Source organism: Anomalospiza imberbis, chromosome 1, assembly GCF_031753505.1.
Source record: "Anomalospiza imberbis isolate Cuckoo-Finch-1a 21T00152 chromosome 1, ASM3175350v1, whole genome shotgun sequence".
NCBI classification, from domain to species: Eukaryota; Metazoa; Chordata; class Aves; order Passeriformes; family Viduidae; genus Anomalospiza; species Anomalospiza imberbis.
The window spans coordinates 135567925-135594102 of NC_089681.1; the positions used below are offsets into that span (position 1 = coordinate 135567925).

Genomic DNA, 26178 nt, shown 5'->3' on the forward strand with positions numbered 1-26178 from the left:
ATTCCTTTCCCTGTTTTGCCCTGTTCAATATCGTATCACATCTAATTTGATGAAATTTGACATATCTAGTGGGAAGCTGAGGCCTAATCAATTGATTACAGTTGAGTTTGTCATTAATTGATGTTCACCTAGTAGTAAGTAGTGATTATGTCACCAGAGAAGGTGAATCATATTTCGGTAACTTGACCAATGAAGCTAAGTAGTAAATACACTCATAAGGTTGACTGTGCTTTGAATGTTGCAGGTGACATTGTTTTATCATTGTCAGTGGTCTCTTTTCTGTGTCTGAATCTGAAAAGTGTTCACAGTTTTGCTTTCCTTGGAAATGTGGCCTACAAAAAAAAAAAAAAAAGTCACAGTAGTGACAGGGGTAGAAGAAAGGAACGGTGGTACTATCACAACCTGAGGCTCAGGGTGTCAGCTAGAGTGGAGTGTCTGTGGGCCAACATGGACAACTCAAGTCAAAATTAAGAGAAATTATTCTTTATTGTTGACTTAATGTTTGCATTTAAGAATAAAGGCTTTTAGGCCTGAATGCAATCTCCTATCACTGATTTATCAGAAAGACTGAAGTGGGTATATAGTTTAAGATAAAAATAGTGTAGATTCCTACTACTTAATGGAGACAAATAGATATATCCCTTTCTCTACTGACTGAGGAGAGAATTTGGCCTCTCAACTTAGTCACTGCTTTTTGTTTTGCTAGCACAAGGGGGTTTTTTTTGTTAATATAAAGCAAAGCAGAATTTTTGCACCTTCAGTCCTGTCCTTCAAGGTGTTCCCCTTACATATTAGATACTGATGTAAGTCAATTTCTGTCAGCTCCATGATCTGCAGGTCACATTGTCCAGCGTCCAGCAAGACAGCCTTCCCACTCCTTCCACTCCTTTCTCATTTGTCATTCCCCCATAAGAAGCGAAAGGTTTAATGGCAGATAGCTAAAACATTTTGGAAAGTAGCAAGTTTGCCATCAGTTGGAAGGATGACAGTTTTTGCATTAAATGTATGCAATGTTTATTTTACATTCTCATGACAATTTATCTTCTAGTTTCAGCTGGAAAAGGTCCCTTGTGAACAAGTCTCTGGTGTCCCCATTTAAACCAAAATGTCATCATAAAATGTTCTCGGTAAAATGGCATTACTTTATTAAACATGAAGACCCATTCCTAATGCATTTTGTAATTCTTTTGTTTCCATTGAAACCAGGTGGTACAAGTTAATGTTGCATAATTTTGATCATAGGAAAGATACCATGTAATACTAAGATGAGATTGAGTGTAACTCAATTATTACTTTTGACATCCCATCCACAGGAATACTTTCTAATGGATTATACTTTAGAATTTCCAGAAATACCTATTTTGTGGAGCTTTCTTGTCAAAAACATTACAGGGGATTACAAAATCCTGTAGATGATTCATCTTATTAATTCAAATAAAACCTGTTTCATTACAGGTTTATTATGTCCATCATTAAAGCTTTTATACTTGCTGCTTGTATCCTAATGATGTGGTTGAAACCAGCACTGCATCAGAAAATGTAGTACAGTATAATTTCTGAGTAATCTGTCACAGTGGTGCCTGGCTTGTTCATAACTGTCCTTCAGGAGCCTGTGGGAAGTGATGGAGTGAACTCCTTCATATCCTGCTGGGGAGATGGCAGCATTACCAAAACTGTCAAGGCTGACATTCGTTCAGTTGTCGAGACACAAAGGACACAAACTGAGTGGTCACATGCACTGCAGGCTTAGAGGTCAGGCCCGGTGTGCTGCCTGGGCAGGGAGGGGAGCAGGTGTTGCTGTTATAGCATAGCAGTACAGCTACTAGAGTTCTTTTCTTTTTCAAGGAGAAGACTTTTATCAGCTCTCTAAACCAGCCTCTCTCACAGGCATTTGAAGTTGGAAAAGGTTTATGATTAGAGAGGTTCGTTGTGAGAGCTTGTTTGAGGATGTCCAAGTGTCACAGAAACACTCTCCTCTGACAGACCATCCTGAGCAGTCTCTTCCCCTTGCCCCCTTGATAAGGTTACTTTAGATAATCCTAAGCAGTAACAGCTGGTTCCATGAACATCTGTGTGTCAGTGTAGCTGTAGCCCTCAGTTAAACTGCCCCTACTGCCATGTTATCTCTGGGAGATAACACAGACTCATTCCCTTTCTGCCACCAGCTCCCACAGGTATATAATTAACTTCTCACCTATATCAGTGATGCATTTATTACTCTCCTGTCTTGTCCAGCTACTCAGGTCATTGATTAAATTAAAAGGAAAACTCCACCTGTCCACTGCTTCAGGGGAGACACAAATGAGGTTAATGTTATTTGTCTCAAATGAGGAGTCCTCATGGGGCTGTAGGTGAGCTTCTACTGATTACACCCTTGTGTGGCATATAAACTGAATTATAGCCTGTCCTTAGAGTGAAAAGTGTCCTGGGAAATTACATCAGTCTGGATACTGGAAGGGTTTAGGTATATATTTCGTGTCCTCTTTCAAATGGATCAGCAGATTTTTATTTGTGCCTGTATTTTTAGACCAGTCGTATTGATTTTATGCCTTTTGTTGTTTCTCTGAGATTAAGAGGTATGAAACAGGTGCTTTTCTGTTGTATATGAAAGTTAACTTCTTTTTTAAATTCTCAGTGTGTTGCCTTCTTCACTCATTCAGACTCAAGTGAATGACACATAAGGAGAGGTCTTCCAAGGTTAGAGGTCTTTGAACTCATTAATATTAGCTATCATTCATTTTTGTGACACTCTTCTCACAATGAATTCAGGATGGCAAAGCTGTGATGTTGACACTATACATGAATGCAACACTTAAAAAGTCCTATCCTTTGGCAGAGGGATGATTTTTAAAGTAGAACAAAAGCTCTGTGTTTCACAGTACAGCCTGCACAGGACTGAAGGCATCCTTGCCACAAACAGGAGCATTGTGTGGTAGAAAACTGCTATTGCTTTACCTAATTCAAGCAAAAATAATGGGGGATGGTAGTCCCTAGAGCAACTTTCTCTTGGTAAATCTACAGCTATCCTCTGCCTTGCTAAAGGATTAAGGAAGGTCATTCATGTATTCTCCAGCTATAATCTAAATTACAGTCAAGATAAAACCATCGCAACACACTGTGGACACATTTGTTATTTGGTTTTTTGTTATTTGTTTTTTCTCTAGTCTGGGAGGAATCCAGAGATATTTGCAGTCTTCAGGAAAAAAACAGCCAGACCAGACCAGACCAAACCAAAAAAAAAAAAAAAAAAAAAAGTCCACCCACCAGCTTTTTTGTTGTTTTTAAATCTTGGGGAATAGCTTTTCCTAGTTCCTTAAAAGGACTGAAAATGTGTTAGAGGCAAATCTGAGGCAATTTATTTAATTCTTAGGAAGTATTACAGTTCTTTAATTTTAGACAGTATGTGCACCTTTCTTCTCCACTTAAAAATTTTTCCAGGTGTTTGAGGAGAGTGATCAAACAAGCAAAGCCACTGGAACTTGTGGTCACTTTTGTGAATCTTAGCCATCTTGGATTTAAGCAATGAGTTGGGAATGTAAATATAGCTCTAAATGGTTAAGAAATTTTCTACATTTCAGACCAGGGAAATAAATATACCCTGAGGTTGCAAACAATATACTTTATCTTCTTCAACTCTGTTTCTTTAATTCTTGCAATTCCTGTAAAGTATCTTAACCAAATATGCCATAGGAGTATTGAACTTACATATTCAAAACCAAAATCCCAGCTGACATTTGTTTCTGCAAAACCTTGATGGCTTTAGCCCTGAGGCATACTTTCTCAATGCAGTTTTAATTTGCTGCAATTGACAGTTTGAGAATTATTTTCTGAAGTGGTTCTGTACACACAGACAAAGCATGCCTTCTGTTTCTTGCTGCAGAATGAATACCTTTATGAAGGTGTTGATGCAAGAGTTATAGAATATGAGGACAACCGGCCCCTCCTAGATATGTTCCTGCAGAAACCAATGGGTTTATTGTCTCTGCTGGATGAGGAAAGCCGATTCCCACAAGCAACAGATCAGACACTTGTAGGTAAGTATATGGTTCATTTCACAGTTTTACAGCTTGTCTTCTGTTCGCTTTCTGTTTGGCATGTACAGTTCAGACTACACGCTAGTTGTACTTTTAGCAAGCCCCCATTTCAGTGTCAGAGTGTGTTTGAGGGAGACATAAATGCTGGGATGAGTATGTCCTTGAAGTTCATAGGGAAACATCAAGAGTACGAATGAATCTAAGCTGCTGATCCAGGTTTAAAGTTCTCCCACCTTCAGGAATTTTTTGCTGCAGAGCTTGAAAAGTAAAGATCAAACTGAGTTAAAACTCTAGGTTCATAGACCAAGAACACTGTTTGCAAAGTTCAGTTGTGCTCAGCTCTGAGATTTTGGATGAGCAGTATCTGAGCAAGAAGTTTAATACTTTTTTAAAATAATGACTGCAAACATGCTTCAGTGCCTTTCAGCAAATTATGCTTTCTGAATATTTTCTATTCACAAATTAAAATTAAAACACCTAAAGTCATTGTCAGATCCTGAATATTTCACTGCTGTTGAGTAGCTGCAATTACCATTTACTTCATTATTTCCATGGTATTTCTGTGCAGATAAATCCTGGGTTTACTAATTTTTGAATGGGCAAAGTGTCAAATTAGAGTTTTAGCCAACACCCAGTAAGAAGACCTAATAAAATCCCGTAACAATGCCTATGTTGAAGCAATTATATGAGCTTGTTGTTCTTTCATCCTTATCCTTTTTAGCCTACAGCACAGAAGCACTCAATCAGTAAATGTTTCCTCACAACTCCTCAAGTAAAATCCTTAGGAAAGATTTCTGCATTGTTTCATATATGTAGATAAAAATCTTGGAAAGGCAAGCCCTGGCAAACATATGTGGATGTGGCACCTGGGGACATGGCCTAGTGGTGAACAGAGTGGTGCTGGATTAAGGGCTAGAATCAATGATCTTCAACATCTTTTCCTACCTTAATGATTCTATAATTTTCTGAGGTCACACATTAAAAAATAGGAACAAAGTAACTTGTCCGAAAGCTCCCATATTCTCTATCCAGTGTCTTTTGTTACAAGACCATTATGGCATCTCTGTCCTTTGCAAACATCAGTGTCTGTTTTGTGCCTCTGCATTGGCTGAGAAGTCACGAAATCTCCTTGGAGGGATACGGCTTCAGAAGATAATGATTGTACAGTAACTCCAGTAAGATAAGCTATGTGTTTCCTTTCAGAAAAATTTGAAGATAATTTGAAATCAAAATATTTTTGGAGACCCAAAAGAGTAGATCTAACCTTTGGAATTTATCATTATGCAGGAAAGGTAAGACACCTGATGATTTTAGTTGGGGACTGTGGAATGGTAGGGCTGGAAGGAAGTAGAAGAGTTCATCTGGGTTAGTTCTCAACAGTTGTCTCTTCAGTCCAGACATGGGAATGTTGTCAGTGCCTTACATATCAAAAGTAAATTGAAAAGTTATTATCCCTCATTAAAAAAAAAAAAAGCAATAGCAGGAGTGTATTTTTCTTAAATGTCACCAGGTAAATGAACTGACTGTATTGTAGAAGACCCAAAACATAACTGGTATGTAATGCAACTCAGTCCTCTTCCCCTTAGTTCCTCAAAGTCCTGCACCAAGCCTGTTCCCACTGTTTCTAACCAGGACCCAGCTTCATTCTTTCTACTACCACCTACACACCATCAACCTTTTTTAGTTCTGTTCTTTGTCATCAGCCAGACAGAGAGTGCAGGACCTGCTTCCTGCTTCATTCAGTGAGCAGCAGCATCCTTCCTTCCTTCCTTCCTTCTTGCACAAGGTGACTGGCTGCACGTGCTGCGCAAACACAGGAGGAGCTGCTGTTACACTGCAGCAGGATGGCACTGCTCACCTGAACTTGCCTTGGGAAAGCAGGAGCTCCCACCTCCTTCTGAGCTCTTCTAAAGGGTACAGAGTGAGCACTGAGGTCTCACATGGGAAACCATGTTGGCTCTGTGCAGTGCTGGAGCAGCTGGCCTGGGAAGAGACAAATACTGCCCATCAGCTGATGAAAAACAGCCAGCTACAAAGAGCCTCTTGTAACCTCATCTCCAGCTGAGTTGCATTTCACCAGCATAGCATAACTCACTACAAGGAGTGGAAAGCCAGGTCTCCCTCTACCATTCCTGTTAACAGCCACTGAAATGGGGAATTACACCAGTGCCCCATCAGTGTTCAAAAAACTCTTTCATTAGGAAGTTTCTTCTGCTGTCTAACTTGTCTCCATTGCTGCCATGTAAATTCATTACCCCTTACTGTGGAACTGGAGAACAATTTATTTCCTCTTTCTTTACAAGTCTTTTTCATCATTTAAGACTTTTGCTGAGTTGTTCTGTGATGGGTTTTTCTAAATTATATGTCCCAGTATCTTTTACCCCTCTTGACAGGTCAAGTTTTCTTGTGAATCCCTTAGACCATCAAGATAGAACCCTGAAGCTATATTTTGAATTAGGTACACCATTCTTGGAATTCTTAGAGACATTTCAGTTGCTGATATGCAGTTTGTGATTCTGCAAACTTCCTCTACAATTAATACAGAGATCCCTAGGAAGAGTGTTAAGTCCTGGGTCCAGTACAGTATAATATGAATAGCACAGAAAGATTGTACAGTCATATGGGTAATGCTGTGTGATGTGGTTGAAATCAAGTGCCTTCTTAATTGTGCATTAGCACATGTACAGGTGTAAAGGAGGACAAGGAGGACTGCAATACACTTGTCCTGGTGATAAATCCACACAGGTTAAAACTACTACCTGCCTTAAGAAAAATAAATGTCTCAATCTACTTTGGAATTATAGATTTGCTTTTAGTGATTTGCATCATATCTCAGTATTGAAAAGGTAGAACTTTCAGTGATAAAAAAAAAAAAAGACTAGAAGTGAGAGTGAGCCTGATAGCTGAAAAATTATTTGTGTATCTTGTTAAAGTAAAAGCCCTATTCCAGAAAGCTTAAATTTACAATTACTTTTCAAAATCCAAGAAGATGCATAAATGCACTTTTTAAACAGGTTCTATATAATGCAAGTGGATTCCTAGCCAAAAATAGAGATACTCTGCCAGCTGATATTGTGCTGCTACTGCGATCATCTGAAAACAACCTGACACGACAGCTGGTAACTCACCCTCTCACAAAAACAGGTATTTCTTTGTGGTGATCTTCTTAGTTTTTTCAAGCTTTCGTGATGACCACTGCTAGGTTTCATATGCCCACTCATTGATGACATTATACACTTTGTGGCTTCACTTTCCAACCACACAATCTATACTGAATGGAGCTGCAGCCATCTCAAGCTGCAGGGGAAATATTGGTCTGGTCAAGTGCCAAGGAAGTGGTAGAGACTACTTTCAGGGTCCTGTCTTCAGGGTAGGGGATCAAGGCAGGGAGTGGAGTGCATCCCTTGAGCTGAGGACTGAACAGGAAGGATCAGGTAAGTCACTGGCCTGTTTTTGACAGGGCATATATAAATTGCCTCAGTGCAATTTATCTCTAAGTGGTAGAGAACAAAGGTTGGGGCTTCTAACATCTGCTGCAAAGACTGAGAAGACACTTTCTATTCACAGTCTTAGAGTTCTTTATGATAGGTAACTGATGGGGTCCTTGTAGTAAGCTGCTCCTGAAGAAATTCATAAGTAGAGGTAGAGGAATAAAACTGGCTCTACAGAAATTACTCCTAAATTGCACCTTGTTTGAACTATGTCCTTGCAAAGTGTCCTGCCTTCCACTGCAGGATGATGGGTAAGTTTCCTCACAACCAGTTTGTTACTGTGTTGTAGTACTCCCTGTGTGGTGGCATTGATGCCATACTGTAAGTACTTTACAACATTACTTTCCTGCATAATTACATGGGAGACAAATTTCTAGCAGAACAGAAAAGCTAAATTGAAAGTGCCTAATGGAAATGAAAATGTTATCATAACTTACAGAAGCTGAGGTTTTGGCAAGGCTTCTGTTCTTTACAAAGGGAGCTTTGCTATTAGAATGCAAAATTTGGTCTTGGAATTTTATTTTGAGTGTTCCCGGGTAAGCACAGAGCTCAATGCCCTTGCCTGAACATTTTGGCTTGTTGATATCTGGTAATATACTAAAATATAATTTCCATAGAGTCCAAGTAAGCATCCAAATGGTTCCAAGAACTGATCCCAAGTCTTAATGTTTTGCAAGATAACTGTGAAGGCTGTTTTAGTCTTCGTGTTAAATATTGTGAAAGGCTGCATGTAGCGTTTCAAAACTGGCTCAAACCTTGCAGCTATAGCAAACTAAAAGTTAGGTTTCTGATCCTTGTAATTTATCTAGAATCAGCGTAATTGTGGAGAATTACCCAAAGTCCAACCCATCCTGCCTATCTCAGGTGTTTCTCTTGGGATGGGAAAAATCTCCTCTGAAGGTGTCTCTCTCCACTGAATACAGCAGGGATCCTGCAGACACCTCACTTTCACATAGTTGAAGTTAGCTGTGAGTAATCCTCTCTTTTTCCCTCGCACCCTGTGATATTCAGCTGAACCCCAGGGAGGTTTAGGCCTTGATATCATCACATAATACCAGATGCATTACCATGACACATATTTGCAGCTGTTATTCCAACTCATATCCACCTCTTCCTGATAGTAGCTGAGCACAGGGAGATACAGGCTCTCCCAGTGGAGAGGGAGATCCCAGAGGTGTTATGTTATTAGCAGAAGCAGTGGCAGCAATGTTTAGAGTTTATCAAATCAGAGGGACATGATGGAAAGGTCAGCAGAATTTTCATTATTCCTTGAAAAGACCAGTGTCTGTGTAAAGCATGTCAATACACCTAGTCCTTCAAAGTCATCATAATGAAGGTATTGCTTGGCTTAGAATTCCAGAGTTAGAGCCTTAAGAATTTTTCTGTGCTAGTAAACCAAACAGAGCCAGTGAACAGTAGCTGAAACATTCCTACAGGGCTGCTCATTCTGATTAATTGTTAGAATGCCTCCCTGGGACAGTTTTGGTCCATGTCTGCTGGTAGCCACCCAGGAATACCCAGCCACACTTCAGAGGAAGTACAGGCCAGTGATCGTTTCCAGCAAGTTCTGTGGAAAGATTTAATCTTATTTTTACCAGGGGTTGAAAGAGTAGTAAAGAGTAGAGTTTAGGTGTATAATCTTGAGTCATGCCACGTCACTTTTCCTCAGGGCCAGAGAAGGGTATTAGCACATTTTTCTTTAACTAACATGTAGCATTAGAACTAGAATAGTACAGTAACATACTTAGGGTAAAACCATATGGATGCTCTAAGATGTATCTGTCTTACCTTCTAGAGCAATCTCTTTGTTTATTTTTTTATCTAGCAGATGACATATGAGCTGAAGGAGAAAAAAATATCACGTTCAGTGTTCATGCAACTTCTTCAGAGCTCATTCCATCCCAAAGGTTAAAGGGGAAACAAGGACACGCTCTGAAAAAGTCAATGATCTTTACAGTCATATGGTTGCACTGGCGGCATGAATAAGGTGGTTCAGGATCATTCTTAGTTTAGATGAGATGTAAGCACTTTGGTAGGTTATTTTCTTTCATCTTCCCATAGGTAACCTCGCACACACCAAAAGCAAAACTACAATCAGTTATCAAATGTGGACCTCCCAAAAATCTATCAGTCATACAAAGGTAAGAAAACAGATTTTGTGATTCTGCATTGAAGCCTAATTTAAACTAGAAAGGCAATAGCTGTTTTGGTATTGAAAGTAAGCGAGTAACCCCTTCCTTGGTTTTTCTCCCTCTTCTATTTTCTTTTCTGTTTAGCTGGATATCTTTGTGTTGTGCAATTCATATTCCTTCCGTGAGGTAAAAGCCTAACATTTCCCTTCTTTCTGGCTATAGTTTTATAACAACTTCAGGGGGAAAAAATACTATTTCCCAGCTGTATTGTAGCAAAAAGAGAAATTAAAATATTGGTGTGGAGTATAGCCATGTTCCTTAAATAAATGAAATAAAAAAAAAATAAATGAAATAAAAGACAGGACCTCAGACATTGTCCGGTTATTTGTGGCAGTTATTAGATGCTCTGTTACCAACTTGTGCCCTTTGTGTGTGTGAATATTTGTGTATTGTGTAGCAAAGTATTGGTGTAACTGATTTGTGCTAGTGATCATGCTGTAACTTTTGCTCTTTAGAATACTTTTTAAATTATTTATATTCTCTGAGGGGTGCTTTCTTGGGGCATTGGAAAGGGTACTTCAGGCTAATTAGAGATAAAATGTGTAATTTTTTTCCTTCATCTTTACAGAATGAAGCAGGAGATACTGGACATCATCCAAGAGAAACAACCAGCATGAAAACACAGACAGTTGCTTCTTATTTTAGAGTAAGATATCAAATCTTTTAATAAATATTTCTAGAGTACAAAAAATGTTTATTCTTTTACATTTTGAAATGCACCTGTTGAGTTAGAGTCGGTAGTGATCCATTTAGAGTTTATGAACTGCATATATGGTGCAGCAGTCTGAGCAGTACAGATATCTCAAGGAGACTGCGATGTTTCATATTTAACTGTACTTGATTACACAGCCACATTGCTGTCATGATGATGTATGACAATCAATATTAATCTTTCACTTGCTTGTTTTTCCATCAAAGAAGATAAAGGGAGATTGGTCATTAGTGGTATAGCATTTCCTTAAGAGTTTAAGAAAGAGAGCAAAGTTAATTGGAAGCAGGAGTTTTTGATGGTCACTGCACAGAGGCTGCCCAGAGCTCATCCTTGTAGCTCCTTCAGCAGCACTCTGGACCATCCCAAGCACTGGCTGTGCTGCTGGTCCTAAAATAGCAAATAGCAGTGAAGAGCATCCTTTCCTCTGAAGTGGCACACAGAGTTGGTTCTGCTCTGATTTTCCAACTCTTCTTTAGTCATCTCTCCCAGCAAACCATGAAGTGGCTGAGGGATGTTCATGATGAATTCAGCGCATAGCTCAAAGGAATATCAAGTTTGCTGATAACACTAAATTGATAGGAGCTCTTGACTTCCTTGAGAGCAGAGAGGCCCTGCAGAGAGACCTCAACCAATCAGAGGGATGGGCAATCACCTACCGTATGATAATTCAGAAAGACAATGGCCAAATTCTACACCTGGGATGGGGCAGCCCTGGTTGTGTGTAGAGACTGGGGAATGAGAGGCTGGAGAGCAGTGCCACAAGAAGGGATCTGGGGATCCTGGTCCATGGCAAGCAGTGACCTGACAGCCAGGAGGGCCAACCCTGTCCTGGGGGGCATCAGGCATAGCATGGCCAGCTGGGCAAGGGAGGGGATTGTCCTTCTCTGCTCTGCACTGGGACGGCCTCACCTTGAGTGCTGGGAGCAGTTTTGGGTGCCACAGTGTAAGAAAGAGATTAAACCAGAGAAGAGCATCCAATGGAGGGCCATGAGAATGGTGAAGGGTCTGGATGGGAGCTATATGAGAAGCAGCTGAAGTCACTTGGTCTGTCCAGCCTGGAGAAGGGGAGGCTGAGGGGAGACCTCATTGTGGCCTTCAACATCCTCACAAGGGGAAGAGGAAGGGCAGACACTGATCTCTTCACTCTTGTGACCAATGACATGACATAAGGGAAGGTCACGAAGCTGAATCAGAGGAGGTTTATGTTGGATATCAGGAAGTTCTTCACCCAGAGGGTGGCTGGGCCCTGAAACCAGCTCTCCAAGGAAATGGTCACAGCACCAGTCTGACAGAGTTCCAGAAGCATTTGGACAATACTCTCAGGCTCATGGTGTGATTCTTAGGGTGTCCTGCACAGGGCCATGAGTTGGACTTGATGATCCTGATGAGTTCCTTCCAAGTCAATATATTCTATGATTTTATGACCTGTAGGAGTTTGCTTACATCTATGTCAGAACAATGAGGAGTCAGATCTCTCTTTTTTAGATACAGTTGCACAGCTTTGTGGACTGTGAAGGATAATTTCAGTTTAGGTACCACAGTGGTCCAAAGCTATATACTGTTTGGATATTCTAGATGGAAAAAAATATTGAATCTCATTCAAATTAATGTCTGTGATTCAGTGCATTATCAGCATTTCTAGCACTTCTCTAGCATCAGAGGCTGCAAATGAGCGAATTATGTTTACACTTTTCTGATAATATTTTCTACCATGGACATCCTTGCTCAGATCATGATAGCTAATGCTTTTAAATGAAAATTCACCTTCAGCCCCACTGGTTTACTCATACACAGAAATCTGTGGTGACTAAGAAAAGTATATGCCACCTCAGACTGCATGGAAAAAATATATCCATTAGCGTGTCCTACTTGTTTGTGCTCAGTTGGCACACTGGTGATGGAGCTAATTAAGCACTTTGCTGTATGGTGCAGCTTCTGTCCAGAACAGAATTGCACATTTTAATAGGAAACATATGGCTCTTGACGTCCTACACTGGTTTCATGTAACCAACCTACTGCTGAGCTGCATTACCTCCTGGCTGCCTCTTTCTGTTGAGTCAGGTTGAATCTTGAGGAATGAGCCTTTTCATTTGTGTTTTAATAAGATACTCCCATGAAACAATTTTTCAAAACACCGATCCAGGTCAGATTCCCCTCAGCTGGCATGGGGAGCTACAGGCTACATCCCCTCTGCTAGCCTGGTACTCTGGTGAGGTGGGAAAAATGCAACTTTGGAATTGTGATCTTCTAGCTTTGCCCTCCTCGGAAGTTTCCTCTTGGCCGGGCAGTTACAGTATCACCCTCAGTCTGTACAATGAACAGGACACACCAAGATCAGAGCAGTTCAACCATCCCTTCTTCTGGGGTAGCCTTAGTTTCTTCCAGTCTAATGCAGGAATTGAAATATTTACCGGCTTGCTGCTGTTCCACTTCCCATCCATAGATGGATGATTTACTCTCTGGGTGAACAAGGGTCTTTGAATTGGTGACAACAATAAAGACAATAATGGCTGTAATTACCTAGCAAAGCTCCAAGACAAGCAAGTAAATGTAAGGAGTGTAAGTGTTCTGTCATATGTTGGACATCATGGAAATCTGTGAGAATGTTCTGGATGAAATTTGATACATTTATTTGGAATCAGTGTTTCTCTCAAGTAGTATACACTAGTAGCTTAGAAAAGCTAGAATTGCTTTTGGGTTATTTAGTTCATCGACTCTTAAAGTATCAGCTTAATGACATGTAAATGGTTTTGGATATGATTCTGATCATATGAAATAAAATATCAGCTACACATGGACCTATACACCAGTTTCATAAGTACCCTGGTGACAGATCTCTTGTTACTTTTTTTCAGTATTCTCTGATGGATTTGTTATCCAAAATGGTCGTTGGCCAGCCTCATTTTGTCAGGTGCATCAAGCCAAACAACGACCGCCAGGCAAACAAGTTTGACAAAGAAAAAGTTTTGGTTCAGCTGCGTTACACGGGAATTCTGGAGACAGCACGGATTCGAAGACAGGGTTATTCACACCGTATACTCTTTGCTAACTTCATAAAACGGTAACATCAACATGAAGAAGCTCTTTTCTCTCCTACAATTATCGTCCAGTGCTTGTTAAGCACCAGCAGTGTTTTTGGCATGGTCTTTGAAAAAAAACACAAGGACATTTCTTGTGACAAAGAAGGTTATAGACTGGATGACCAAGAGTAGTTCAGGCACAGTGTTTTTGATGGGTAGGGAAAGATGAATCACAGAATGATTTTTCAGGCTTTCTGAGCATTTGGGTAGAAATTCACTTGCATATACTCTGCAAGTTTCCTCAAGGACTTGAGTATTAGAAATGTATTAGTTCAAATTAAAGCCAAGAATTTGCAGCCGCAGCATCCAAGGAGCACCACAGTTTCTCTAGCTCCCAACTTTCAGCACTGTGCAACATCTGCTTGTGCAGGGTAGATGATAATTTGGGATTCCTAGTCTAGGGATGACAAGTTCATTGAGTGCATAGAGTTGTTAAAAATATAATTCGTAAGTATAAGTTAAGAAGCAGAACTCAGTGATCTCAGTGTGGTTATATTATTCCTTTAACTACCTTCTTCCTCCATCCCAAAAATCTTCACTTCTCTCTTACAAATAAAGACACTGAGTGCTTGTCTCAATCAGAACAGTTGTGTGGAATGGAAATCAAAACTGGGAAGAAGCAAGCATCACCTATTTAGACAGAAGCATTAGAAAGAGAGCTAGCAGTAGAGTATAGCAGGTGCATGAGATGAGAGGGGAACAGCAAAGGGATGTTTTTAAATCTCTGTTTCTGGAAAAAATAATCCTGGAACTGTTGCTGTTTTGGAAGAATGCAGCTTTTAGATGAGTGCAGCATGGAAAGAGATAGTTATCACTACAAGATGTGCTGTAGCTTTTGGTGGCAGCTTTTTATTAAAAAAAAACCCAAAACAAACCCAAACCTAACTGTTCAAGTAACATAGATAAAAGCAGTAAACATAATGGGGTAGCTCTCTAGAGACTGTGCCCCTGATTACAGTGAGGCTGGGCGGATCCCTGGCACCGAGGACATGGCCTTGAAAGGAAAAAGGATTTTTATTAAATGTATGTCTTATTTTGGGTTTGGGATTTTTTAGTAGTTGAGAGTTACAGGTAGACCTGAGATAATGGCATCATTATTTGGTTTTAATAAAAATAAGCCAATTCATTCTGTTTTACAAAAAGGAAAAAAAGGGAACTGTAGGTGATAATGAAGAAATCGACATTGTCTCTTTTTTAGTTATTCCATGAGCAAACTGTTACCATCATTTAAAGCTGGTAAACCCAGGCTTTGTGTTTAAAGGCTGAATAACAAGAAAAAAGCAGAATGTACTGTCACATTCTGTGTGTACAGGAAGCACACATAATTAATGTAATTTTCTTAAATGAAAAAAGCCAAGATAGATATGGTTCATTTTGTTATAGAGCATTTTGGAAAGTCCTGGACCAAACAAGTATTTTCTATCTAGCAGCTGAGCTGGTATATCACAGGTAATTTTTATGAGTGAGGATCGTGACCTCTTTTCCTAGTCAGAATTAATTCTGAGTAATGAGTTTGCCAGATTAAGTGCTTACAGATGATGTGTCACAATGGCACTTACATGTTCCAAAAGGATCTGCAAAACTGATTCCAAGGAGCTAACAAGAGCTGGGGTGCATCTCAGCATATATTGAGATATTAAGTATCCCAAAGGTAGATGGTCTAGCACATGAGACAAGATAGGAAAATTCTGTGACATTTCTATATATGAAATAATATAATTTAGGCAGAAAAGCTTTTAAAATTTTTTTATTTTATTTTTATATTGCCACTGAAATCACTTTCACAGAATGTAGTGAGCAGGAAAGAAATGGTGTGCTATTCTACTGGGTTGAATTCTTTATAAAAACCTTCTGGTGTTGGTATAGAATTAAAGGACCCTCCAGGCTGTGCAATATGTCACTCATCCACTTTTGATTGAGTTTCTTAGTACTGTGTATAAATAACTGCACTTTCTTTCATATGCTGGTTATTTCAGTGCTATGTTTTCTTTCATGCAATTGTTTTTATTACTTAAAAGAATGGTTTAAATGTATTTGCATGTATTACCCTTCATTAATCAAATTAAGAATCATGCATTTGTCTTTAGGTATTACCTCATCTGTTACAAAACAAATGATGATCCTCCAGTAAGCCCAGAGACCTGTGCTGCCATCTTGGAAAAAGCCCACCTTGACAACTGGGTTCTTGGAAAAACTAAAGTAATTTTTTAATATACTGTATCTTCTTCATTCCAGTATGCCACTGTTAACATTGTAAACAATTTGTTTTCTCACCAATTTGGTTGGAGTAGCTCTTGGTCTCTACTCTTTTTAAAAAGCAAAGTCCTTAATATATACCAGGAACATGTTGGTGAACCCTCATGCTGGATTCACTTTTCAGGACTTATGTGAGTTTCATGCTTGATAAAAGCAATTTAGTAAATAAACTATGCTTTACGTTTAAAATTGGGAAAATGAGAAATTGAAGGTTCCAGATTTGGATCACATTTATGTAACGTACATTAGATTTGTGAGGTTAACAAAACTGTCAGCCTTGTAGATTTGAAAATAGATTTATAGTTACAGACTGAAGGTTTGCACTGGAACTTTAAAAAATCCTGCCATAAACAAATTAATAAGCAGGAACTGACTAAAGATGCTGAAGAGAAGAGTAAGGTAAACTAATATCCCAAACAATGAAAATGCTATCTCTAAGAATGAACCTTTCGGTACTACAACTGAAGGGTCTGTTCATCATTTGAAACCAACTTGTAACTCTTGCTGATGTTAAATGGATCGAGTCAATAAAGGGCTGGGAAGGTAAATAAAACTTTTGTTTATTTCTCTTTTTAAGGTATTCCTGAAATACTATCATGTGGAGCAGCTGAATTTAATGCGGAAGGAGACAGTTGACATGATTATTTTGATTCAAGCTTATGTCAGAGGGTGGCTGGGTTCGAGGAGATACAAAAAGATAAAGGAACAAAGGGAACAAAGTGCTATTAAAATACAGTCAGGTAATAACTTTAAAACATTTGATATTTTTCTTAAAATTAGTACATGTGTACAGCTGATAGATGAATGTGCATGCTGGATGTGAATTTTGCTCTTTTCCTGCTGTTATATTTGACAAAATATCTTATACTTAGTCATATCTGTTCTTTTGAAGAAAAATTTCTCTTAACCAGATTATGACAATCTCTTTATTGAAATTACATTTATCAGTATTATATTTAAAAGGCAATTTTAAGAACGGAAGGATGTGATTGCACAGATGATACTCTTATTAATAATATTCTGGCATGCACTGACAAGGTTGTATAATGTAATAATGAAAATAAAATATATTAACTGTCCTAAATAATAAGGCAAATTACCCTGTTGATGGAGGCATCAAATTATTTTTTTAATACTTTCAAACATAATCTCATTTTACATTCTGATTATCTTGTGTTTTATATTCATTTATTTCATAATAACTTTATTCACCAGAAAATGTATTTTTATGTAGATTTACTATTTGTGCTTGTTTGTCATGTTTTTTGAAACATAAAGCCTGCAAAATATTTATGAACATTTTAATAGAGGTCTGTAATTCCAGAATATTTTTATTCTTTTTTGTACTTGGTGGATTACCCAGTTTTTAACATCTCTTTTCAGCTTACAGGGGGTTTGTTGCTCGTAAAGAATACAAAAATGCAAAGCATAATAAAAAAGTGGAAGAATACATTACCAAATTTCAAGCAAGTAAGAATTGTTTGCTTTCTTGGCTTTTAATGTGCTGTCCATACACAATATGTTGACCCAGATTCTTGCTACACTGATTGACTATGCTCATTTGCAAATTCTGAGGTACAACTTATCTATTATATGTCTATATACAGTGGCTGAAATGGGTCACTGTATTCTGTCACCTGTACCTCAGAGTGATTTAGGCATTTTCCACTGCTGTGAAGTAGGACGCTCAAATGCCATAGCAAGCCTTGTCACTCCTAGTCTGAGCACTACAACTATGGGTATTGTTGAAACCCACACACCACTGTCTGCATATCATGTGTGTATGGGTGCTGCTCAGTTAGGCATAGGGTTTGTTATGTGTCAGTAATGGTTATATTTGGGAAGACTGCAAGCTGTAAATTCACTCATGTCTCTTCTTTTTTGCCATCGCTTTGTTTCTCTTTTGCAGCCATAATGACCCTGGGCCCAGGTGTTGCTATGGGACACCCCTTTTTCCTCCCTGTACTTTGGTCTCCCCTGTCCCTGCAGAGACATCCCCAAGCTAGACACAGTCTAGGCAGCTCTGAAATCAGGAGCAGTACAGCTAGAGAGATACAGGACTGAAGGCCAGGTTGGATGGGGCTCTGAGCAGTCTTGTCTAGTGGAAGGTGTCCCTGCCCATGGCAGTGGGGTTGGAACTAGATGATCTTTAGGATCCCTTCCAACCCAAGCCATTCTATGATTTTATGATTCTATAGAAACAGCTGGCACAAATCTGCACAGCATTTTCAGTAATTACAAAGGTGGAAACCCAAATATAAGCTAATGTTGCCAGTACCCAGGCTATCTAGATTTAAACAACCTCAGATATGCCTTCATGAGTATATACCACTACCAGTGTTGGTTTTAATCATTGTCAGATGCGTTCGTTAATTGCACTGGACCAGTGTGTACTGAAGATCACCTCACTGCAGTTGATAGAACTTCATCAGTGTAGAAAACAATCTAAAACCAGCATAAAAACCAGTAATGTGCCAAAATTATTACACATCTGAACACAGCCGATTATATTAGGATATTTAGCAAATGCAAAAGTATAAACTTAGCACTTCACTCTGTTATTGTCCCAAATGTTTCTTTTTGTCCACCTTCTCTGTCATGTCTGCATTTGCATTTCAACTTTTTCAGTGCACAAGAAGCCAAAACTCAAATGAAGTCCATTTTTACTTAGCTCTCTCCATTTTTTCCCCCATTTATTTCTAAAGCAATACAAAAACTCCTCTTCCAGTTGGAAAACAAAGCTTAGACAGCAACTATATTGTTACTTTGGTTTTTTTAAAGTTTTAAAGTTTACTGTTAAATTTTTTTTTCTAAAAGTTTTTTATGTCTTCTAACGTTTACGTATTTTCACTAGAGTTCTCATGCACAGTCATTTAAATAATGATTGTTTTGCATTCTTCTTTGCGGAAGCAGAAAATTAATAGACTGATAGTTTGACTAGTGTAGTTGGAGAAGTGGCAATTTCATCCTCTAAGCCACTGTCACTTTTAGAATTCTATATGTTGCAGAGTCAGAAATAAACTTCCTCTTTTTCCCTCTTCTACACCTAATGTGCGTGCATGAGTTATTTTGTGTTGTAGTGCAACACTATATCATTACAAACTTCTCAGAAAAACTCAAAAGTGAACAAGAGTAGTCTAAAAAGACCAGATGCAGCTTATATTGCTATGCCCATTGATAACTTGATTTGTTTCAAAACTACTCCTGTTGAGTTGCTTTTAAATGAAAATGCAAAGAGAATTGTCTCAGAAGTCCAAGAAACTCAAGAAGTATTCCAAGTGCTTTACAATTTTAACTTTTCTAAGGCTCTGTCAGACTGCAGTATAAAATCCAGTTGTGCTACTTCCAATAAGTATTTGTGTTTCTTTGTCCTATATGCAGTTATCAAGGTGTAATTTATGCCCATTTTATATGGTGCTTCTTACATTGATTGACTGCACCTAGTGGAGCCCAAGCTGGTCTAAGTTATGAGTGGGGAATGCTAAAGCACATAATACTTAGCACTAAATTATATTAATGTGTTGGAACAGACTGTTAATGCTCCCTTCTTATCTTAAAGTGAGCTTGACCTTTTCACTGTGATGCAAAACACTCTCAGCAGAGCTGAAGAAAGAGTCCTATATATACCATGTCCACAGGATATTTAAGTCACCTGAATCCACTGTCCCCATAATCTTGGTACTGCATTTGGAGTTATATTTCAACAGAAATATTTTGACAAAACAGTATATTATTTTTATTTTGCCAGAGATTAGTGGATTTGTGCTGAATCCCTGGAATTGCAGATTCTTCCAAATCACAGCACTGTAGAGACTGTGCCAGTTCCCATTAGGAAATCATTTGCAAGTTCAAAAGTTTTTGAAGCAAGATTCTGAATGCAATCAGTTTCTGATTAGCACACTTCAGTGCAGATGTCTAAGTCTGATCTAGGTGTCTAAACTGCTGTTATAGTCAATAGAGCCTAGGGTTTGAATAATTTTATTCAAAATCAGCAAATGCTCAGCTTATTTGCCCTCATACTGGTATCTAGTGTCATTCGAGGTGCCCTGGTTATCTTGTCTGGCCTCCAGCTTTCTTTCACCTGGTATACCCAACTTTTCCTGTCCAGAAAGTCCCATCTGTCCTGTTCTTTCCGCCAGCTCCATGTGGATGCCTTGCTATCCTGGAGCACTTCAGATGGCACCAGATACCAACGTGCTGGCAACTGCATCAAGGCCCCAGTGACCCATCAGCACCTACATGGCCCAGGGAAGGCCCATGTTTGAGTCCTTATTTCTGGTTCAGACCAGAAAATTAATCTTGTGCTTCCCACAAAGCACAGGTAGGGAGTTTCTCTGCCACAGTGCACCTGGTTACTGTGGAGCTTAGCACATCTTTCATGCTGAGCCTTTTCATTTTGAATAATCAGTCTTTGCAGAAGGAGCATGAGCTAAGTCTTCTGTAACTGCTGAGCTATAAAATTCTCAGTTTCTCTCTGATATATTGAATGTTCAGCTAATTTCAAGCCTGTGCCAGTTGACAGCCTGGTAATCTCTATAGCCTGACAATGAGGCATTTCCCATGGAAATGAAAGACAGAGTCAAATCAATTGCCTGAATCAGGCAAAGCAGGTACATTAAGCTCTGAGTAATATGTTCTAGAGGCACTTGTATAGCTCTGTGCTTCTGTTTTATTCTGCTTCTTCATATATTTCCTTTAGTCCAACAAAATATGAAGAAAGAGCTTGTTTGTAACCTCATGTAGAATGGGTACAGCTTTCTGAAATCTCAAAAAGTTTTATGGGAATCATTTCAGAGGAAACATAACCGTAACAGGCATCCTAGTCTATATTTCCTTATTAGCTTTTGTTTAATGCTGTTAGTATTTGACTGTCTGAAATGTGCATGGCGCCCATTGCTTGTTGCCTAAGGTTGTTTTGCATTACAATTTATATCAGTTGCCAGAGGATACTTACTCAGGAAGAAGAGAAAAGAAATAACTGAAACAAGAAACAAAGCAGCAATAACAATTCAGTCTCACTACAGGGGATATAAGGAGAGGAAGATCTTCAAAAGCAAGAGGTAGTGTTATTTTCTCTTCTGTCATTCAAATGTGTCCATTTCCAGTAATTACAGCTCTGAATAATAACATTATAAGATAAGAGTGAAGAAAATTAGGATTATTCTAGATATGTATGCAGAAGTAATGTATATTTATGTGAAGGTTTTTAATGGCAGTAGCCAATTCTCTTTTCAAGCCCAAGGAATAAAGGCACATTTAGAAGAAAGATCAACAATACTGTACCTACCTGTAATGTTAATTTATTCTATAGATGAGTCTCTTTTTGGAATTAACTCATAATAAAAGTGTTCAGACAAGAATGAGATAGATATCTTCAAAGACCTGTTCACATTTTAAGTCGCTGTTCAAGATAAGCAAAGGTGATGAGAGAGGAAACAGAGAATACCCTTAGGATTGTGTGTATATATACATTCTTGAAATGCAAAGAGGTTTATGCCTTATGTTTTTGTTAACATTTAAATTAATTCTTTACTGTTTTATCAGCTCTCACACAACCTAGATTGTCTTCCTGGCAATTTTCTGTGAAGTTTAACAGATATGTCCCTTTTAACTTAAGAGATTATGATGTCAACGATAATAATATTATCCATTTTCACTTTAAGAGATAATAATAATGATAATAATAATAATAATAATAATAACAATAACAACAACAACAACAACAATAATAATAATAATAATAATAATAATAATAATAATAGAAATTGCTATCTTTAATTCCAGCCATATGTACTAAATCTTTCCGTTGTTGCAATGTAGCAAATTTCCAGTTAGTACACAAAGACCACCAAAGGTAGTTGTAAAGTTGTCTCTATTCATCATCTCCTTCAGCTGTAATTTTTGCCCAAAACTCTATTCCGTTCAGGAAATCACTTAGAAAGCAAGAAATTGAAAATGCAGCAGCCATTAGGAAGAAGGAAAATGATGAAGAACTTCAAGATCCTGAGGAAAGTCCAACTGAAGTGGAGAGTGCCCTCCCTAGAACAGAAGAAGCAGCTGCCATAGCAGAGGATGAATTATCTGCTGTGGAATTCCTTGAAGCACAACTGCAGCCAGCTCAAAATGATACACTGGAAGAAGTAGCAAGCGAGGAGACTCAAGATGAACCTGGTGCTGTCACTGACAGCAAGTGCGCAGGGTACAGTGACACAGGGAATGGAGAGGAGCAACAGCAAACATCTGCTGAAGGAGAGGCAGCTTCTGTGAAGCAGAACCTGGCAGTAGAAGAGGTTAGTGAAGGTGAAGAACAGGACTCTTTGGAAGAGTTACCCAGCAAATCTTCTATAAAAACCTTAGCTGAACCTAGACCCCAGCAAGAACAAGATAATCAAGACACACTCAGTGCTGACTGGCAAAATCAAGAATCTGCTGTGGTCCAGCCCAGGACCGACAGGGATGTGGAAAGAAACTACCTAAAGCGTGAAGCAGCGATGCCTACAGGAGGTAAAGGAATCACAAGAAAAGAGTCACTAAGAAGAGGCTCATGGAAGCAAGCTGAGGCAGAAAAACAAGGTCCAGAAGACAAAGAGAAGGCAGCAGTAGTAATTCAGAGCAATTATCGGGGTTACAGAAGGAGAGGACAACTCAGAAAAGAAGGGAAACTACCTTGCAAAAGTCAAGAGAAAACAATAAAGGAACCAAATGAAGCAATACACGTTCAAAATAATCCCCAAACAACAAAAGGTAGGGAAAGCACCAGTACAGAGGCTGAAGATTCTAAGACACTGAAGGGAGACTCAGAGAAAGAGGCTTGTGATTTGGCAGCCTTTTCACGACAGGTAAGAAGCTTGTAAGCAGCATAGATGGAGCATAATACTCTGACCACTGACAGAATGGCAAAGTTATTTTACTGACTTCTAAGGCACAAAGGTTTTGCTCTCTCAATTAAGACAGAGATTTTGTAGTGTATGTTCTATGAAAATGCGTATTTTGGTTTGCAAGAGAAAACAGCCTTTTCAGGAAGGAGGAAAAGTCAAAGAGTACTGGCAAAAATAATGTTAATCTGATTTAAGTTAAATGCAGAAACTTTGTCTTTCAAATGTTTGTTTACCCATTAAGGTCCCTAATTCAGTACACTTGTGAAATATCCCTGTAAATGAAACTAAAGTCGCTGTGCTAATGTCAAAGACTTGCACATGTGCAAAGAAGTATGCTTACAGCTGTAGAAGCAATCTTGCATCAGCAAGGCACCATCTGCCCATGTGTGTGAACCATTGAGAAGTAGCTCTAGGACTGGACTACAGTGTTGAGTTTCCTATGTGTCTTTTTTTTCCCATCTTCACATTTTTAAGAAATGAGGAGGTAAATGTGGTAAGGGTGTGCACTGCAATTGGTGGGGCAATACCTTTTAAATTAATTCTCTAGTCCACTATTTTACCTTTGATTACCTTGGAACATGTATACTTATTTCTATAATAATGTAAAAATATATTTTTCAGATATCAAAATTATCTGAAGATTACTTAGCATTGCAGCAAAAACTGAATGAAATGATATTGTCCCATCAGCTGAGACCTGTGATGATGTCCAAAGATAAACAAGCTAATGGCCGGCTTTCTTCTCATGTTTGTCAGTCAGGTAATGTTTAACCTTACTGTTGGCAGAATTTTCATTTGTAAACAGGACTGACAAGAAGCTACTCCTGGTCATGTCAGGGAACAAGTAGATGAGTTAATTCCAGCTTCTCATATTACTCTGGCTGTATATTTTTGTACTAAGCCCCATATCAGTACATGTCTGGAACACTGTTTCCATGGCTAGGATTAATGTATTTACCGATTTTTTTGGTCTTTTGTTTCAGTACTGCTTAGGATTGCTGAATGAATCTAGACACAGAATCTCTAGGAATACTTTTATTTGGTAAAATTCCATATTGGCTCTTGTTAACTCAGTCGTCTCTCAACTGTGTATGCTATTGGTATGATATGGGACTATGCTTTCAAAACACAACAGTTTTTTAAGTAATATGTCAAACAATTTACTAAAGTTTATGACATATGTGCTGAGTGAATTTTTAGCTATCCACAGATACAACTGAGGTTATTCAAAACCTGTAACTCCTACACATGTTGGTGGGTATGTTGCATTTATTGCATGTATTGTAATTGCATGTAAAGTTTTATTAATATTCAGCATCCATTTAACTCACACATTGAAGAGGGTGTGATCTCTAGAAATATGCTCCAGAGTTACTTTTTTTCTGGTTAACATGGGTAGTGAAGGTTCCCAAAATGCAAACATGCTTGAAGCAGCTTGGGTGGCAGTGGGAAAGAGTACTTGGAGAATAAAGAGGACATGGGATTCTGAGCATGCAGATCATTAAGACCTGAACTCCACCAAAAGGACCCAAAGAACTGACGGAGCTGCTCAGACCTCTTCTGTTGGAATAGATGTAACAGGGAATTTTCTCAGTTCATGTCCTGGGCTGCAGATGTGGAGGATGAGAGCAGATGTGGCAGATAACTGGCTGTGTCTCCATTTGTGTGGCAGGGCTTGTGTGAGCTCACTGCACTGCCTCTGGGGAAGGGCTGGGATAAGATCTAGGACTGTCTCTCACTGCCCAGGGCTAGTTGTGCTATTTTCATTATAACATTGTGGATTCAGTTGTCATGTGTGATGAAATTTCTTTCTGTTCCCATGACTACATTGAAAAGATCTTAAAATTACTTCAATCCTACTTTGGAGTCCTCTCAAATGGGCAAGCTTCTAAAATGAGGGCTTGGTGTTTACACCTCTAAGTGCAAACTAGCTGCTGATAGGTAATCTGTGTAGTTCAGCCTGTTTCCAAGACCAAAGTCTGCAAGAGAAAAGAAATGGGAAATTGAAAACTAAGTGCTATGACCTTTCATTAAAGACAGAGCAGGGTTTGTGATTGTCATTTATGGTCTTATATTAAATTATCTACTAAATACTGCTGCTTTTTTTACAAGATAAACCTGAGAAGTTAAAAATGTATGCTTTGGAAAACACCTCTTGGTTCCAACACATTTTCCAACAGAAGCTAGAGAGAAGAGGTAGATAGAGGGAAAGGGAATATACAAATCATTGTTTTATCGGTTAAAGATCTCATCACTCGCACGAGTGAACCAGGTGAAAATGTACTAGTATGTTCCTGCCATGTGCAAAATGCAGTGAAGTCTACCCTTCACACTGCTATTAATTTAAGTAGCTATACAGGAGACAAAAGCTTGCCAGGATTTGTCACCTGTGCATCCAACCCTGCCTAAAGGGGTGACCAGTCAGCCACTTCACTTCCCTTTATCTCTGAAAATGTCACGCTGCTGTAAAACCCTGCGGTGTCACAGCGCAGAAACTTTCCAGTGGTAAAGTGTGCTAACCTGTCCACTGGAAAATCTTTCTTGGTTTGGAATGGAATGTGAACTTTCTTTTTCTACACTTGAACGTAATTCACATGACAGGAAAACTGTTTCTTTTCCAGCTATGACCAATGCACAATATAGTGAAGACCATATACTGCAGTAATTCCACAGTTTGCCTTTAAGCCAGTTGGAAACTGGCTTTATCACAAAGCTGCATTGTCTTAAGTAGATGTTTATCATATCAAACATGATCTAACTATATGCGGAGGATATTTAAGTAACAATATGATTGTGTTCAGTTTATTTAAGTTGTACTGACTAAAACACAGGAGTTACCAACCTTCTGGATATCATATTTTCCTCCTCTATGCAATATAGTAAAATATCTACAAAACCCCCAAAGATTTGAGGTAAGGTCCTGCAGATGGTCGTGCTAAAGTGAAGCAGGTAGACGAGGTGATCCAATGCCTTCTTAACAGGGAGGAACCTTCCTGTCTACCTGCCTACATTATGTGTTACAGTGGGATTTATACACACTCATTTATAGAAGGATATGCTTTTACTGCAGCTTTCCCTCTATGGCGCTTTTCCTGTCCTACTCTTAGGAAGGCAGGGATTGTTGAGCTTTAGGTGTTCTTTAAATCATGTGATATTTACCTATTTGTAATTACATCGATCATTTACATTTATTTACACTTTTTCATCAGCTTCACTAGTTGTATATGTTGTTTTAGAGAATGAATTGCACATGAATTGTATTTTATAGCTAGATACGAGAGCTTGGCTGCCATTGTCCGTGGGTAGGTGGCCATTGTGCAGTAACACAATCTACCACTTCCTCTGATAAAATATTTTATTACATCTGCTACCCATAGAAGGGGAGGAACTGAGGGAACAGCTAATGGCATACTGGGACAAATGTTCATATTTTTTAAATGGTTTGCTTGTTTGTTTGTTTTTAATAAAAATGCAAAGCTTGCAGTTCAAAGAATATCTGAGCAAAGGATAATTTAATCTTAAATCCACAAGGTTA

General features: G+C 38.7%; 1 protein-coding gene across 6 annotated transcripts in view; it reads left to right on the forward strand.

Annotated features, from left to right (window-relative positions):
- The window catches only part of MYO3A (myosin IIIA), a 117146-nt gene that overhangs the window by 78218 nt on the left and 12750 nt on the right, over nucleotides 1–26178 (forward strand). For 5 of the 6 annotated variants that reach the window (XM_068171856.1, XM_068171851.1, XM_068171863.1 and 2 more), the window contains 12 exons: nucleotides 3881–4034; nucleotides 5238–5326; nucleotides 7049–7178; nucleotides 9587–9666; nucleotides 10286–10363; nucleotides 13285–13490; nucleotides 15597–15708; nucleotides 16343–16505; nucleotides 17149–17235; nucleotides 20702–20825; nucleotides 21692–22604; nucleotides 23265–23403. In XM_068171856.1, the coding sequence (XP_068027957.1) occupies nucleotides 3881–4034; nucleotides 5238–5326; nucleotides 7049–7178; nucleotides 9587–9666; nucleotides 10286–10363; nucleotides 13285–13490; nucleotides 15597–15708; nucleotides 16343–16505; nucleotides 17149–17235; nucleotides 20702–20825; nucleotides 21692–22604; nucleotides 23265–23403 (2275 nt within the window). Of the gene's footprint in view, nucleotides 1–3880; nucleotides 4035–5237; nucleotides 5327–7048; nucleotides 7179–7297; nucleotides 7469–9586; nucleotides 9667–10285; nucleotides 10364–13284; nucleotides 13491–15596; nucleotides 15709–16342; nucleotides 16506–17148; nucleotides 17236–20701; nucleotides 20826–21691; nucleotides 22605–23264; nucleotides 23404–26178 lie in introns of all 6 variants that reach the window. The other variant, XM_068171898.1, reaches the window with a different exon arrangement.